A 17,352-nucleotide genomic window follows, 5' to 3' on the forward strand; every position below is an offset into this window, starting at 1 on the left:
GAAGCTGCTACATAAGACAGGGGACCCAGTCTGTTGCTCTGTGGAAACTGAGAGGGATGGAATGGGGGTGGGGGTTGGGAGGGAGGCTCAGGAGGGAAGAGATATAATTATGACCAACTCAAGCAATCAGATGGCAGAAATCAACACATCATAAAGCAATTATCCTCCAAATAAATAAATAAATACAAATGCCTTTTAAAGTTATGCTGTAGGTTTATTTTAACATTTTGCTTCATACAATTCTAATTTGCCATACAAAACCTGTACCCATATACATAACCACTTGCCCTTTAAAAACCCACAAAAACAGAATTGTTCTGAGCCATGTGGATTCTACTTGAGATGCTCAAGTCACAGTCTTAGGAGTGGTCCTGAGGAGAAACTGCATGCCAGGAAGTAAGTCAGCAAGGCTCCTAAGGCATCTCTTCCACCGGGGAGTGTACAGACTTGTGTGAGCTTGTTCCCAAGGAGAGTTAAAAGGCACAGAAAGTTGTCGAGCTGACGAAAGAATGCATTTTGCCAAAATATTTGATATATACTTGGCTTTGTCTGCCAAATATATAAGAGACACAGATGTGGTGTGAAACAGGTCAACACAAATGGGACTAAGAGACCTACTAAATGCAGCATCCCTATGGACTGAGAAAGATGTGTGTACACAGAAATACATATATACGCATATGTGCATGTTTATCCCTTCAACTATGAGAACTGTATTTGAAAGTGTGCCTCAAATGTTATCAGGTCATAAACCATTACAGAAGGAAAATAGTGATCCTCAAGGAGCTGGAGAAGGGAAATTAGGTTCTGGTTCATTCCCACAGCCTTTGGGTGAATATGGTGGTGTGTAAAAGTTGGGATAGTAACAGGATTTTTCTAGAGCACATAGGAATGAAGTGGGGAGACAAGGCATAGCAGGTTTACGAGTAAAATATGAGGCTGATGAGCAATGAGTAATTTGGTAGAGATGTCATTTATAAGAAGAGGGATATGGAGGATCTACTTACAGAAAAAGTGCTTAGGGCTAGAGACGCATGGTTTAGCCACTGAGTTGTATCTGACTCTTTCAACCCTGTGGATTGTAGCACTCCAGGCTCCTCTGTTCATGGGATCTTCCAGGCAAGAATACAGGAGTGCATTGCCATTTCCTCCTCCAGGGGATCGTCCCAACCCAGGGATCAAACCAGTGTCTCCTGCATTGCAGGTGGAGTCTTTGCCAGCTGAGCCACCAGGGAAGGCCCATGATGCATGGTCAATGGCAGAGATGCAAACTCAGAACTACAGGGAGAGCGGAGGCACGGATGAAACATCATGGTAATGAAGATACAAAGGTGGTGTGAGGGGAAAATAGCACCTCAGCCCCCAGCCGCCTCCAGGGGCCGCAGGGCGTTCTGCAGCAGGTGTGACAACCTGGGGACCAGCCTCCTCTTTGGTCTCCGCCAGCTTTGACCTTAAGCACTCAAATCAGTCTTCTTGGGGGGGAAGATTCTCACAAATTGATTTTTACTCTATCCATTTCATCACTGAAAAGAGATGTTAAGGACAAAATTTTCCTGACACAGGGAGCCACCTCATGGGGGTATCCTGGTAAATGAAGAAGGTACATTAAAGGATCCAGAACTCAGCAAGCTGGCCCAACAATAAGGCAGAGTGGTGGGAAGAAAAGCAGCCGGGTTACCCAGTGGATTAGCAGGGACCTGTTTCTGAAGATGTTCTGCAGGTAGGCAGGAGGCAAGACTGAACCTTAACCAGAACTGGTCCCTAGCGTCTACTCTCATTTTAGCCAAGACCACATCCCACGAGAAAGCGGAGAACAGGCTGGTGAAGAAGCCCTGCTCTGATGGAAGTGACCATAGCTGTAAGGACTCCCGATGGGAACAGGACTGGCAATCAAGGGGGGCAGGCAGAAGGGAGTCTATGTTCTAGTAATCTCTGACATGTGACTCACTGTGTTAGACTGTCATTTTCTGTTATCTTCTTTAGTTCTCACCACACTTTGATGAGGGTAAATTTATAATCATTATTTAAGTGACGAAGAAGCTGAAGTTCAGAGAGATTAGGTATTTCATTCTAAAGCATAGAGTGATGCCAAAATATGGACCCAGAAATGTCTGACTCCAAAATGTATGCTGTTTTCAACACACCTGCTGGGTTCCCTGAAAGATTTCCAAATGAGTTTATTAATTCTCCACTCGATGCATCTTATGTTTTGACAAGAACAGCAAAGAACTAGAAAATATCCGATGTTTAAAACTTAAGCAACACATTTTGAAATAACAATTAAATCAGAAAATATTTTTAAATTATGAGGAAAAGAGACATAGCAAAAATTTTAAGAGCTGCAGCAAAGACAGCACTCAGAAGAAAAATTATAGTACTAAAATGAACATATAAGAAAAGAAAATTTACTACAAACTCAGTGATCTGAACTTCCATCTTAAGAAGCTGAATAACGAAATGCAAAGAAATTAGAATCTCTCTATCTCTAATAATACAGAGAAAAGTAAAACCTAAATAAGTAGAATGATAAAATCAACAAGGTTAAATGTTGGTTCTTTAACAGTAGTAAAAATGATCATTCCCAAAGCAAGACTAATCAAGTAAAATTTAAGTGAGATGCAAACTGTCAGCATCAAGAACAAATAAATACATTTTAACTGACTCCTACACAAGACACCGAGATGAGGAAAAGCAAGGAAGAGGATGAAAAACTGTACCTGTTTTGAAGCCATCCAGAAAAATCACATTTCAGACTCTACTGTATTCAATTTAATCCAACACACATCCATTAGAAGAGAACATAAGGGCTATCAATCTAGTGTTATCTGCCTAGAAAGGGCAAGCATGTGAAGTTTTGAAACAAAGTCGAGTTCAAATTCATTCTCTACCTTGACCTAAATGTATGACTTTTGGGAAATTATATAAACTTTCTGAACTTATTCTTCTCACTTAACAAATGGAGGATAGTAATATCAACCCCACAGAGCTATTGGAAGGATTAGAGATAAAACCCCAAGCACAGGAGTAATTTACATCTTACAGAATGTAACATGACCCATAATCATGGCATCTATACTTTATCTGTAGGAAAGATACAAAAATATATCCTGAGATAAGGTCATCCATTTTGATATGTGATCTTTGCTGAAAAGTCTGGGCATTTATTTTTCTTGACCGGCCAATAGGTTTTGAGAGGTCATTCTTCAACAGAAAGGATGTTACCAACATATTAGCAATATAAAAGAATCATATAAAAAAATAAAAAACTATATAAAATTTCCACTCTAACTTTATACAATAATTAATTTTTCTTGACTATTAGATCAAGATAAAAACTATGTCAATAGCATAAGTTATTTTAAGATTCGGAGGAAAAGGCTTCCATCTCTGGTGTTAATTTTATGACGAAAGTTTCCCCCCAAAGTCCAAGACACCAGCGTGTCTCCTGAATCGAGTGTGTTGATCTGTACTGCCAGGGCTCAACCATGCTGATTGACTCATCTGCAGAATGAATCCTCAGAAACTTCCAAGAAACTGGTCACGGCTATGATGAGAAAGAAAAAAAGGTCAGGAGGCAGTACGATACACCTTGGTCAACTCGCCAATGAAACAAGGTCCTTCATTAACAACAAAAGTATGCATGGGCCACTTAGCATCCACACAAGCTCCTTCTGCTGCAGTGACAATACCGAGAAAGGTCAAGTCCAAGAGTGAATGACTGAAACTACAGCCCAATTTAGCGTCATTTCATGTGCAAAGCCATAGAAATAGATAACTGATGTTTGATGATAATATGTGGAGATGGGAACGAATGTCGGGCTCACACGTGTCACAGATAGGTGCTGTGATCCTCAGCTGATGGTCAAGAAACAGCGAAGCAGCAACCAAAGAGGACAGACCCCATAGTTTCCACTGAGGATTGGTTTTCTCTTCCTCAAGAACTTTCTGAGGACGTGTTGGGTCAAGGCATCAGGCAGCAAGAGGTCAGAGACTCTAGAAGAGGGCTGGTTGCCGTCAGCGAGAGGACCCTGATTCTTTGCACAGAATACCTCCTATAGTATAGGCAGGTGAATGACCCTCTTTTTCTTAAAAATCAAATCACAAAGCAACGGAGTTCAACGGAAGTGGCTGGCAGTTAGTGGAGGGGTTGTCTAGTGGGGGAAAGTGGTTCCTTAAACTGCAGTCAAATCTGATTTTGTTAAATGTGAGTCAAGAAAGAGAGAGAGCCTTAGAAGTAGCTAGCAGCATCCCTGGGCTTCTACGAGGGGCCATCTCAGGCTCACCTCCAGCCCTCAGTCGTGACCAGCTGAGCACATTGGCTCTAAGTAGAGTCATCCATCCTCACCAACATTGTGGTCTGGGATCCCCCACGTGAAAACGTGTGTGTGTGTGAGTGTGTGTGTGTGTGTGTGTGTGTGTGTGTGTGCATGTTCAGTCGTGTCTGACTCTTTGAGACCCTGTGTCTTATAGCCCCAGACTCCTCTGTCCAATCTTGTCTGGAATATTCCAGACAAGAATCCTGAGTGGGTTGCCATTTCCTACTCCAGGGGATCCTCCCCACCTAGAGGTCGGCCCTCATCTCTTATGTCTCTTGCACTGGTAAATGGGTTCTTTATCACTAGCGCCACCCGGAAAACCCACATGAATACATTCTAGGTGGGAAAAGTATCCTCATCCTCAAGGAAATAATGCTGTGGAAGAGGAGTCTACAGTCGACATCTATATCCACGACATTCACTTTGAGCTCCCCTAGAGACAAGCAAGTTTCTTGTAAAGTTGTTGAACTGTTAGATACAACAGTTCTGTACAACAGGGAAGTGTTAGATTCAACAGGGGTCCCTGAGGGTCTGGTTATGCTGAATATATCATGACCTCAAGGTTGGAGCAAACCAGAAGTGATTTCAAATATGGTCCCCAAGTGTAAGGTCACATGAACTGATGCTTGAGCAACAGGTACTGGCTTCCTATGTAGGCCACTCCACAAATCCAGGTGGGAAGGTATACTTAATTATTTTTGCAAGGTGAAGGATGAGTGAGCCCACCCAGAGCCTGCAGCTTGGGCCATTCATGAAAAAAAAAAAAAAAAAAAAGGTGAATGGTTAATGTAAGGGAAGAGATAAAAGAGTTTTGTGAATGACTCACTTACATTCCTTAATCTTGTCCTGGGTTTTCATATTCCATTCTCTTAATGCAAAAGATCTTTGAGTAACTTAGACTGGTCAGATGTCTGCCATGTCTCTTTTATAGTTGTTCCTTTTTTCTGTTTTCCCACCTAACTGCTATAGAAAGCTTGTGTTATTTTCTGGCAGTTTCCAGAGAGAAGCCAGCCGGCTGATGGGGAATTCAGGTCATCGGAGAGACAAAGGCTTCAGAGAATGTTCCTTGAATCTGTCCTCCCGCCTTTCTGACATGGTTGGTGGGAAAGGGTGGTGACAGGGAAGTGATGGGAAGCATTTCAGCTTCGACATTCTTTGAGAAGGTGTTTCTCTCTGCATCTGTTCTCTGGGAAGCTGTTTCTCTCTGCATCTGTTCTCTGGGAACTATCTGTCCCGTATCTATCTGTCACATATGGGAAAATTTCCAAAGATGCTTTTAGCACAGATCTCTGCCTGGAGTTAAATACTGACCACACATCTTAAAAATAGTGAGGGGTATCGGTTATGATAACAGAGTCGCAGGTGATTTTAAAAAATATATACTTGTGGCTTCCCTTGGTGGTACAGTGGATAAGAATCCACCTGCCAATACAGGGAACATGGGTTCGATCCCGGGTCTGGGAAGATCCCACCTGCTGTGGAGCAAACAAGCCCGTAAGTGCCGCCACCTACTGAGCCCCGCACACCCTAGAGCCTGACAGCCACGACAAGAGAAGCCCCTGCAATGTGAAGCCCGCACACCACAGCTCGAGAAAAGCCCACATGGCAACAAAGACCAGCACGGTCAAAAATAAACAAATAACTAAAATTTTTGAAAATAAGAAAAAAAAATATGCCTATCTGTAATTTAAACTTTCCTCCAATAAATAGGTGTTATGGGTAAACAGTTTTAAGATTTTACATTTTTTAATTAGAAAATCATAAAGCTTGCTCTTTATGATATGAGACTATGGCTGTAGCTGCTGCTCTACCCAAGGGGGCTGACCCTCAAGGGTCAGGGAGGCCAAGCCAGGAAGTCTTGGAAATCACCCAGTCCATTCCGATGTTACAGATGATGGAGTGAAGCCCTGAAAGGGTGGAGGGCTTTAAGGAGAATAAATGTGGAGGCTTGACATCAGCCCTCCTGTCTGTTGTCCGTGTCTGCTTAAAGCCCTGCTGAGCTTATCTGAGTGTTGGTTTCTAGAGGAGCTATGCACCCAGGGGAGCTGACCTGGGTGTGAGCTGAGCTAATTGAGTCTGTGTGTAAGCCACCAAGTGTTATGCAACTACAACTGAGACCCAACCAAAGAAACCCCACCTGCAAGATATGCCAAGTCACAAGGCTTTTATAAATCCTTTGCTTTTGGCAAAATGTGCTTCTACACCCCTGAAAGTCAGGAGCTCTGGGTCAGGCCTCTCACATGGGAAAGCAGGAAAGATGCCCTCAAACCTGGGTCACATTTAGAGGCAAATCACTGCTAGAGTCGCGTGGGGAAGGACGAGGAACAGGGCAGGGGAGTGGACATCAGAAGGCCACTGGATGGAAACGGCTTCCGGGCTAAGCTGGGAGAAGGGCAGAGTTCGCTGAAGGTCACCACCCAGACCGCCGTCACGGCCCAAGGGAAGAGCATCAGCAGTTACCTGAGATTATCCCTGCAGATAAATCTGACACTCCTTTGATTTAGGATGGACTCCAGTTCCTTTATAGAGGGGCCAGAGCATGAGTCACTGGAGGAAAAAAGAAGAAAGTGTTAAAATAACAAGAGCTCACACGCATTTCCTTGGAGTCGCTTGGTGTCTTCCAGGAGGCGGGCCCGGGGCAGGGCCCTCGGATGAAGACGTGATGTGGAGGGAGCTTCAGAGAGCTCACAGGTCTGCAGTAGAGTCTAAGATGTGAACTAGGTAGAGACCTGCCACGGAGACACAATTAAGAGACTGTGGAGTGAGTGAAAGTCGCTCAGTTGTGTCTGACTCTTTGCGACCCCGTGGACTATACAGTTCATGGAATTCTCCAGGCCAGAATACTGGAGTGGGTAGCCTTTCCCTTCTCCAGGGGATCTTCCCAACCCAGGGATTGAACCCAGGTCTCCCACATGGCAGGCGGATTCTTTACCAGCTAAGCTACCAGGGAAGCCCAAGAATACTGGAGTGGGTAGCCTGTCCCTTCTCCAGCAGATCTTCCCAACCCAGGAATTGAACCGGGGCCTCCTGCTGAGCGGATGCTTTACCAACTGAGCTATGTTGGGATGGGGTAAAGGTAGAGTAAGGCCCCGTTCATTTCCTGAGCCAGTCTTTTCTCAGCGCATTCATCCCTGTGACTTTGGGGTCTTTCATGGACTGATTCCTGAAATAAGCCTGAGAACATCTAGGAGTACAAAGTAATAACACATACCTGGGAGGGTTTCCAGGGTCATGTACCAGCCAAGCCTTTAGTGTAACCGCTGGCCTCAAGTTAGGGGCTTCCACTCGTCCAAATATGCTAAGATAGAAGAGACACAGAACATTGTTAACCTCAAGCTGAATTGTTGGAGCACCCACAGCCCCTGTGAAAAGTCATCGGGCGGGTGTCACCGGTTAGAACCTACCGTTTGGAAGTGACCCATGATTTGCGTCAGAGTCAGCCACCTTTACTTATTCAGGATGACCCCAAATAAGGAAGATTCTCAGAATAAGGGTCTTCATCTGTACACTGATGCTGACTCTTTACACACTTGCCATTCCAAGAAGATACAATTATCTTACACTCGATTAGACCAAGGTAAGGAGCTCATTAGAATCGCAGAATCTCTGCCCAGCACCACCTGCTGAATCTGAGCCAGCAGCCCAACAATTCCTAGGGGATTCCCACGCACAGTGAGTTTGAGAAGCATGTCGTTGAAAGACCCCTATGTCCTGTTCTGACCCCAGCCCTAAGCTCTCCCCATTAGGCGCCACCACTCCTGTTACAAGTACTTGGGCCCCTAATACCAGATTACAAAATTCTGGAATGTTCACACTTGCACCCAAAAGCCCGAGAGGTTGGGGTCAGAAGAAGACAAGAGGACAAAGGCTTCCTGGAGGACTCAAACATTAACAGAGGCAAGGGGGGCTTCTCTGGTGGTCCAGTGGTTAAGCATCTGCTTGCAGTGCAGGGAATGTGGGTTCAAACCTTGGTTGGGGAACTAAGATCCCGCATACCATGCGGGCAACTGCAACTAAGACAGGATGTAGCCAAACAAATATTTTTAAGAAAAGAAAGAGGAAAGCAGGAAAACTCATTTGGGGGGCACCTGGAGTGCCCGGTCGTGGAGCTTTAGTCACTCAGCCGTGTCCAACTCTTGCGACCCCATGGAGTAGCCTCCCAGGCTCCTCTGCCCACGGAGAGGAATATACTGGAGTGGGTTGCCATTTCCTTCTCCAGGGGATCTTCCCAGCTCAGGGATCAAACTCACATCTCCTGCATTGGCAGGCAGATTCTTTACTGCTCCGCCACCTCGGAAGCCCCTGAGGCACATTAATATATGTTCCCTCGTCTCAATCAGCCTTATCCAGGGAAAGGTTGGAGAAGAAAGACCAAGGTAAGCAATGTGGTAGAACCTGTAAGTGCAGAAGGCGGTCAGCGAAGGAAAGCCGGGGTGAGACCAGGGTCAGCGGTGTGGGCGAAAGGAGATACTCAACCAGCACTTTCTCTGTGTGGCACGTGGCTCAGCATCTTTCATACACCCTCCCACCCATCTTCACATCACCAGCACCTCCTCAGGTACACAGAGACTAGTGGGGCCCTGCTAAGGTCACCCAGGTAAGAGGTCATGACCTCTGGAGTCCCCGCTTTTAACCGTGACAATAAACTGCTGACACTGCCTGCAAAAGGTGGAATGCAGGTCAAAGGCATGGCAGAGCTCCCGCTGTTCTCAGCAGCAGATCCGCTGGGATCCATACTGTCCGGGGGGAGAGAGGAGTCTTGGGCAGGTGTTCGTGGAGAAGAAGATTTTAGACAAGCGGAAGGAAGGAGGGGACAGGTCCTGTGGGGAAACAGGGTGAGCAAAGGGAAATGGGCAGGATGGAGTGTTACGAGAGAGAGAGAGCGGGCAGACTCAGCCAGCTAGTCGTGTCCAACTCTTTGTGGCCCCGTGGACTGCAGCCCGCCAGACTCCTCTATCCATGGGGATTCTCCAGGCAAGAACACTGGAGTGGGTGGCCATTTCCTCTTCCAGGGGATCTTCCCAACCCAAGAACTGAACCTATGCCTCCTGTGTCTCCTGCATTGGCAGGCAGATTCCTCACCACTGAGCCACCTGGGAAGCTTTACAGGAGAGAGAGCAGGCCTCAAAAAGCTAGGAGGAAGAGCTGGACCCCGTGCAAGGACCTTTGGAGAATTTTAAACTGGAGAAACTGGACACAAGTGTTGACTTAGAAAGACAAAAATCTCACCATAGAATACATTTTACCTTTTTTAGCCCACATCTTCAGTCCTGAAGTTCGACATGAAAAGCATATTCTTCTAAAGGCAGAAGAGCCAGGAGGAGACTGTGTTAACCTTAACCCACAGGAGGCAAAGAAGTAAGTACCTCATTTTATCAAAGGCGTTCTCGATGGATCCATTGAGCACCACCTGGACTGTACCACAGACATTTTCTGCAAACTTAAAAACAGAAACAGCATTCCTCAGCATGCAAACTTCACTGCCAGTCCCCAGCAGGTCCACCCCCAACAGCTCTTAACATCAGCTGGTGAAAGAGGAACTGCCCGCAGGGTTCTACCTCAGACAGCGAGGTCTAAGGAACCTTTACCCCAAATTACTGGAGGGCATATGCTTCCCTCCGGAGTTCTGGAAGCCAGTGTGCCAATCTGTGTCTGAACAGTGAAGTTCAGCTTCATCGCTGCGAAGCTGGCGGTTCAGAAGGCAGAAGTCCGGGCGAGTAAGAACAGCATCAAAGCCGGAGAAGGACGGTGACTTTGCTTTCCTAACACCACGCGCCTCATTCAGTGGGAGCAGGCCCTTCAGCCGTAAGAAACGAAGAAAGACAAAAGAAAACGCCAAGGGAAAGAAACTGTGACAGAGGTGGCCCTGAAGGCTGCACCAGCATAGTGAGGAGCGGAGAAGGAACGAACGAGTGGATATTTTTGAGCATGGGGTTTTAGTTCTTCATGCAACAAAGATTCAGCTGGAATCTTCGCTAGACACTGGGGAAAATAAGATGGACAGAAGTATGCAAGCTAGGGAGGGGAGGATGGATACCTGTATATGTATGGCTGAGTCCCTTCACTGCTCACTGAAACCCTCACAACGTTGCTGTTAATCGGCTAAATGCTAATACAAAATAAAAACACTATGCAATCTACTATTTCTTCCAGGAGGCCCACCCAGACCCCTGGCACTATCTCTGCATCCCCTTCTCACATTATCCAGCTCTAGGGCATTGTGATGATGAGTTTAATGTGGGTTTAGCCCCTGGGACTGAGAGTTGTGGGCCTGGCCGTCCCACCCACCTCCACAGCTCTGGAGCCTTGCAGCCAGGGCACTGTGAGTGGGCGCCCAAGGAAAGTCCATGGACGGAGAAGAGGGAAGGACAGCCAGATGTCCAAATACCCCGTGATGGAGAGCAGGAAGAACCAGCAAAGGCGTAACAGAGGAGGACAAAAACCAAGTCCTAAAGGATGAATGGGATTTCGCCTGGTAGGGGTTGAGGCAAGCGCTCACAGAAAGGCCAGGACAGGGCTGCTGTGGTGGTCCAGGGGTTAATAATCTGCCTGCCAATGCAGGGGACACAGGTTCGATCCCTGGTCTGGGAAGATCCCACATGCTGCAGAGCAATGAAATCCATGCCCCACAACTTCGGAAGCCTACGCGGCCAGAGTCTGTGCTCCCCAACAAAAGAAGCCACAGCAGTGGGAAGTCCTTGCACTGCAAATAGAGAAAGCCTGGGTGCAGCAAGAAGACCCAGCACAGGCAAAAATAAATAAGTAAATTAATTAATTAAATTATTTTAAAAATAAGCACAAAAGCAGCTTAGAATGATGTCAGAAATATATAGAGAGAGGGGAAGATGGTATTTCCCAGGCTAAATCCTGGATCTGGAGTCAGACACCTTGGGATAAACACCCATATTTGCCACTTGCTGCATCTCTTTAGTGGAATGCTTATTTACCTGCACCTCCAACGGGTATGACACTCCAGGTACCTGCTTCACAGAGTTCTTGCGAGGATGCCTGATTTTAATCCACGTAAAACTCTGAGGACTACCCCGAGCACACAGTAAATGGTCTGTATTAGGACTGTTCCAGGAATCTAAGATTGGCCAATACCTGGATCAGAGGATTCAACCAAGCCAGAGGTGCCTGGCAGCCAAAGCTCCAAAAAAAGGCAGAAGCAGGAAATCTTCATCCAGAGCTCCAGACCTTCCATGAATGGCCACAAATTACATGTGAAAATCTTTTGACACGTGCTTAAGAACATTTTTCTCAGGAAAGAACCCTAAACTTTTCTTTCTAAAAGGATCTGGGATGCTCCCTTCTCCAAGTGAATTAAAATCAACCACTGATGGGATAACCTCCTAAGCTCTTTGGCCTCCAAATTCTAGAATTTCATTTGTGGTACTTACCCTTTTGCTTGTTTTTCTTCATAAAGTGAGTTATTTTGTTTTAATATTTTTAATGGGAGGATAAACTCCTTTACAACGTTGGGTAGGTTTCACACCGTACAACAATATGCCAGTGCCAGTGAAGTTGCTCGGTCGTGTCCGACTCTTTGCGACCCCATGGACTATAGCCTACCAGGCTCCTCCATCCATGGAGTTTTCCAGGCAAGACTACTGGAGTGGGTTGCCATCTCCTCCTCCAGGGGATCTTCCCAATCTGGGGATTGAACCCAGGTCTCCCGCATTGCAGGCAGACGCTTTACTGTCTGAGACACCAGGGAAGCCCAAACAACATGAACCAGCCATAAATATACATATATCCCCTCCCTCTAGAGACTCCTTCCCATCCCGCTCCCATCCCACCCCGGTTCTTACCCTTTCGGACAGCGCTTCCCAGAATACAGAAAAATAGTTGGTTCTGCAGTCTTTCTTCCAGTCTGGGCAAGACTGATAATTCAAATCTAAAAGACATGGTTTGCAGAAAAGTACTTAAAGTGGGCGATAAAAGGCGTAATTCGTCTCTGTTCTCTGTGGGCTGTCAGATCTCAGTGGAGTCACTTTCCGTGGCATCACTGCCAAGACAGAGGGCGGAGAACGGACGCCTCTTGACCCAATTTAACTAAGTGCCCCCTGAATCCCTTCCAAGTCCTCAGCTTACCCTCCATGCCCCAGACAGGGATACAGTGACCAGCTTTGAGTCATCATTCTGGGAAATTGCAGCAAAGGCTCATCTGACAGAGACAAGCTCCCAGTAGTATTTCCAGTTCCAGGGAGAATTTGAGATCATTTCCTCCCTCACTGCTTTCATCCCCACACCCTTAGACTCAGATACCCTCAGAGTCTTCCCACACACACCGCATCCAGGCAGACTCAGCTGTCAGCGAGGAACCACAGACATTAGGCAGGAACATGCAGTTTCTGTACTACTTCTACCAAGGATACCTGCCTTAACACACCAACTGCTTTTTACTGAGGTATAGCAGAGTATGAGCTGGTTAGACAGCATGACTGGCTCGGCGGACATGAATTTGAGCCATCTCTGGGAGACAGTGCAGGAGAGGGAAGCCTGGTATGCTGCAGCATATTGGGTCTCAAAGAGTTGGACGTGACTTAGCAACTGAACAGCTGCAACAACAAATAATTGACAAATAAAATTGTAAAATACCTAAAGGGTACAATGTAATGATTTGATATGCATACATATTGTGGAAAGATTCTCCCCCACCAGGTTAATTAGTGCATCCATCACCTCATATTCTTTTTTTTTTTTTTATGAGAACTTTGAAGTCCTTATGGTGAAAGTTGAGTGCAGAAGAATTGATGATTTTGAAGTGTGGTATTGGAGAAGACTTTAAGAGTCCCCTGGACTGCAATAAGACCCAACCAGTCCATCCTAAAGGAGATCAGTCCTGGGTGTTCATTGGAAGGACTGATGTTGAAGCTGAAACTCCAACACTTTGGCTACCTGATGCGAAGAGCTGAGTCATTTGAAAAGACCCTGGTTAAGACTGAAGGAAGGCAGGAGAAGAAGGGGATCCATGTGGAGAGAGCAGTGCAGAGACCTGCAGTTTAGAATGATCTTGGCAGAGCAGAAGGGATGGGGAGGGGCCGGACTGGTGATAAGGCGTATGAAAGACAGAATTCAGACTTTATCTTAGAGGCAAAAGAGAGCTGTTTGGGTTTTAGGGACGAGACAGAAGCAGTCCCATTGTGATGGCCAGATGCAGGCTGACCTAAAGGGGTCAGGGGTGAGCAGTCTGTCCATCCAAGAAAGGAGAGCATATTAGTGAGCTGGATTCAGGCAGTGGTAACAGACACAGGAAGGAAAGGATGAATGCCAGGTAAATGACCAGGTGGGGACTGATTGGGCGTGGCAGAGGAGGGCAGAATGAGAGTGGGGAGGCATAATCTGGCATTGTGTCACCCCGGCTTTGCACAAGCAAGCAGGTCCTGGGGGTGTGGAGAGGCCCTGGAATTCAGACACGTAGCAGCTGCCTGTCTTCTTTGCAGCCATGAGCATAGCTGACCCTACAAAAACACCCATCTTTCTGCTCCCTCTTAGTATAGGTTGAATCGTGTACCCCCCAAAAGATGTGTTAAAGGGTGTTTGCAGATGTAATCAAGTCAAAATGAGACTGCTACTCCAATTAAAATTAATTAATTTTAAAAAATGAGACCGCAAGGTTGGGTGGGTCCTGGTCCCATAAGCCTGAGGTCCTTAAGAGAAGGGAGGTTTGGTTGCAGAGGCAAACATAGGGAGAAGACTCTATGGAGATGCACAGGAAGAAGACAGCCAAGGGGATGGAGACAGGGGGTGAAGTGATAAATCCATGAGCAAGGTTTTCCAGCAAACACCAGAAGCTGGAACAGTCAGAGTCTCTCCCCCTGGAGCCTTCAGACAGAGCATGGCCCAGCCGACACCTTGATCTAGGACTTCTAGCCTCCAGAAGTGTGAGAAAATAAATTTATATTGTTTGATGCCACATTCATTAGGTCATGGAGAAAGCAAGGGAGTTCCAGGAAAACACCTACTTCTGCTTCCTTGACTACGCTAAAGCCTTTGACTGTGTGGACACGCCGAACTGTGGAAAATTCTCAAAGGGATGGGAGTACCAGACCACCTCACCTGTCTCCTAAGAAACCTGTATGCAGGTCAAGAAGCAATGGTTAGAACTGGACATGGAACAGTGGACTGGTTCCAAATTGGGGAAGGAGTATGACAGGACTGTATATTGTCACCCTGCTTATTTAATTTATATGCAGAGTATATCATGCTAAATGCTGTATGAATCAAGCTGGAATCAAGATTTTGTGTGTGTGTGTGTGTGTGTGTGCGCTCAGTCACTCAGTTGTGTCAGACTCTTTGTGACCCCATGGAGTGCAGCCTGCCAGGCCCCTCTGTCCATGGGATTTTCTCAGCAATAATACTGAAGTGGGTTGCCATGCCCTCCTCTGGGGGATCTTCCCAACCCAGGGATCAAACTCGCATCTCCTGCATTAGCAGGCAGGTTCTTTATCACTGAGCCACCTGCCAGGAGACAAATCAACAACCTCAGATATGCAGATGATACCACTCTTAATGGCAGAAAGTGAAGAGGAACTAAAGAGCCTCTAGATGAGGGTGAAAGAGGAGAGTGAAAAAGCTGGCATGAATCTTAACTTTCAAAAAACTAAGATCATGGCATCTGGTCCCATCACTTCATGGCAAATAGAAGGGGAAAATGTGGAAACAGTGGCAGACGTTATTTTCTTGGGCTCCTAAATCACTGCAAAGAGCAAATGCAAAGATGAATTAATAGACTCTAGCTCCTTGGAAGGAAAACTATGACAAACCTAGACAGCATATTAAAAGTAGAGACATTACTTTGCTGACAAAGGTCTATTTAGTCAAAGCTAAGGTTTTTTCCAGTAGTCATGAATGGATGTGAGAGTTGGGCTATAAAGAAGCTGAGTGCTAAAGAACTGATGCTTTTGAATTGTGGTGCTGGAGAAGACTCTTGAGAATCCCTTGGACTGACGGGAGATCAAACCAGTCAATCCTAAAGGAAATCAACCCTGAATATTCATTGGAGGAACTGGTGCTGAAGCTCAAATAATTTGGCCACCTGACATGAAGAACTGACTTATTAGAAAAGACCCAGATGCTGGAAAGATTGAAGGCAGGAGAAGGGCACAGCAGAGGATGAGATGGTGGGGTGGCATCATCAGACATGCTCAATGAACATGAATTTGAGTAAACTCTAGGAGATAGTAGAGGACAGAAAAGCCTGGCATGCTTCAGTTCATGGGGTCACAAAGAGTTGGACATGACTTAGTGACTGAACAACAGCAAAAATGTGGTTCTTCATTATGGCAGCCTCGGGAAACTAATGTAACTACAGATGTGGGCTTGACCACCAATGACAGAAAATAAAGCTCTAGCTCAGAAACCTCCCAGGGATGAGGAAGTAATCCTGAGGGTTTCCATAATAATTAAATGCATTAAAAACAAAATAACACAAATTAGAACAAAAACTTTTCCATATACAGATGTAAATAAATACTGTGGAGTCGAAAGATAAATTTGAATCATCTCCAAGAGAGGCAAAAATGTTGATGATAATGAAGTGAACATACGTTTTGTAAGGTGCTACAATGGTGCCCCTGTTTATAGGGTTTCATGAACATAAAACTTTTTTATCTTCACAACCACAGCCAGAGAGAAGTCTCTGAGTTTGTCACCTACCTCCTGCCCACAAGGATATCTCCCCCTTGCCACCTGCACATTAGACAAAAGTTTAAAGTCATGGGGGAAGAAAAAGGAGAGAAATTTTAGAATAAAGAGAAATCAAGTACCTAAAAAGCAGAATAAGAAGTTTTTAAAAAAAGAATTAGAAGTTACAATGGAAACTACCATTTTCATAAGAAAACAAACAAGGCAAAATTAATGTAGTAAAAAATAAGGAAAAAATCAGACTGTAGAACAATTAAAACATGAAAATTAAGAATTAAAGACAACAAATAAAATAAGGAGAAGAGATTAAAATCAATAAAAACTGAGGCCAAAGAAGAAGGAAGCTGACAAAATAAAATGACCTATACGGGATTCAATTGAAAAGAGAGCAATAATAATGAACTCTAAATGGTAAATAGATGAGAAGTAGATGTTTATATACTTTTCACTCTAAGAAAGAATTGAAGTGGTAAATTGAAAAATAAAGCAACTTTAAAAGTTTTAAGGAAACACATTTAAAAGCTAAAAGGATTAAATGAATGACCATCAAAAGCTAAAGCAGGTGGACTCTTTACCACTAGTGCTACCTGGAAGCCTAACTTACAATAAGGGAAATTTAAAAAAGAAAGCAAGAAATATGGGGAAAACTGGAATTTAGCCAAAAAGAAAAAAAAAGTGGACAGACGTATTTATATGTCATATTTCTAGGTGAAAAGTCTAGATTAAAGATGAATTGAAAATTACAAAATTAAAACAAAAGATGAAAATATAGAAGACTTCAATCTTGCATGAGGAAACTCTAAGCAAAACAGGCAACCCAGTAGCCAAATGGGACAGGGTTGACAGACTTGCCTGCATTTCTGTAGGCGAAACACAGAATATAAACAGCATTAAATGAAAAACAGAAGTTGAGAAAGATAGACACGTGACAGAAAACAGGCAGGATGTCACATGGTTAAGAAGACGGATCCTTCAGCCAGTAATCCTGGATCTGCTCCAGCTCCACCACTCACTAGCCAACAACTCACTCTGCAGCCCTGGGCCTCAGACTTCTCACCTGCACAATGGGATCATCGTAGGAGTCCTGAAGGATTAAATGAGCAAATATTCATACAGCACACAGAGCAAGGACTGGGGCTATTTTAAGTCCCAATAAATAGTAGCCACCACTGTCTACTTAAATCGAACTTCTTTAAGAAAGCAATAAACATCCCAATAAAAGGATGAATACATATGAGCTGTCAGTTAACAATAAGAATAGAAATGACCACCATTAAATACACAAATATGCTGAGCCTCAAAATCAAAGATAGGCCAACAACAAGGTCCTATGGTATAGCATAGGGGACCACATGCCATCTCCTGGGATAAATCATAAAAGGATGTT

The 17,352-nt window shown here is 45.0% G+C and overlaps 1 protein-coding gene across 1 annotated transcript in view; it reads right to left on the reverse strand.

The window, feature by feature from the left end:
- Window positions 1-211: 211 nt before the first annotated feature.
- Window positions 212-17,352, reverse strand: part of CD38 (CD38 molecule) — a 53,629-nt gene continuing 36,488 nt past the window's right edge. Inside the window, exons 4-8 of the mRNA XM_065914605.1 lie at window positions 12,128-12,213; window positions 9,683-9,756; window positions 7,528-7,614; window positions 6,777-6,863; window positions 212-3,544 (exon numbers count right to left, since the gene is read on the reverse strand). Of these exons, the coding sequence (XP_065770677.1) occupies window positions 3,517-3,544; window positions 6,777-6,863; window positions 7,528-7,614; window positions 9,683-9,756; window positions 12,128-12,213 (362 nt within the window). The 3' untranslated portion in view covers window positions 212-3,516. The remainder of the gene's footprint in view (window positions 3,545-6,776; window positions 6,864-7,527; window positions 7,615-9,682; window positions 9,757-12,127; window positions 12,214-17,352) is intronic.

The sequence above is a fragment of the Muntiacus reevesi genome, chromosome 22 (genome assembly GCF_963930625.1).
Source record: "Muntiacus reevesi chromosome 22, mMunRee1.1, whole genome shotgun sequence".
Taxonomy (NCBI): domain Eukaryota; kingdom Metazoa; phylum Chordata; class Mammalia; order Artiodactyla; family Cervidae; genus Muntiacus; species Muntiacus reevesi.